This window comes from Crocuta crocuta, unplaced genomic scaffold (genome assembly GCF_008692635.1).
Source record: "Crocuta crocuta isolate KB4526 unplaced genomic scaffold, BGI_CrCroc_1.0 scaffold334, whole genome shotgun sequence".
Taxonomy (NCBI): Eukaryota; Metazoa; Chordata; class Mammalia; order Carnivora; family Hyaenidae; genus Crocuta; species Crocuta crocuta.
The window spans coordinates 3,466,784-3,467,105 of NW_027533260.1; the positions used below are offsets into that span (position 1 = coordinate 3,466,784).

The following is a 322-nucleotide window of genomic DNA, read 5'->3' on the forward strand; positions in this document are numbered from 1 at the left end:
CCCGGGGAACCCCCGCCCCCAGCCGTTCGTCTCACTCAGGCCCCATCAGGCCTCCGGCTTCACCTCTGTCTGCCCACCTGTCTGTCTGTACCTGGCCCGGCCCTGTCTGTGATTCTCACACCCTCCAGCAGGACAGCAGTCTGTCAGCTAGCCGGTCTCCCTCCTTGTCTTTCAGTAGGTCCCCGTCACCCTCTGGCTGTCCCCTCGGGGACGCACGCATCACCGGGAGCGGGGCCTCCCAAGCCCCTCCAGACGCCCCCCTCCCAGTCACTGCCTGCACTGCACACACCTGCTGCTCTGGTCCCAGGGCCCCCAGTCCCCC

General features: G+C 68.0%; 1 protein-coding gene across 1 annotated transcript in view; it reads right to left on the reverse strand.

Annotated features, from left to right (window-relative positions):
• The window catches only part of BICRA (BRD4 interacting chromatin remodeling complex associated protein), a 27,244-nt gene that overhangs the window by 15,244 nt on the left and 11,678 nt on the right, over positions 1-322 (reverse strand). Inside the window, 1 exon segment of the mRNA XM_077747180.1 lies at positions 290-297. Coding sequence (XP_077603306.1) covers positions 290-297 — 8 coding nt within the window.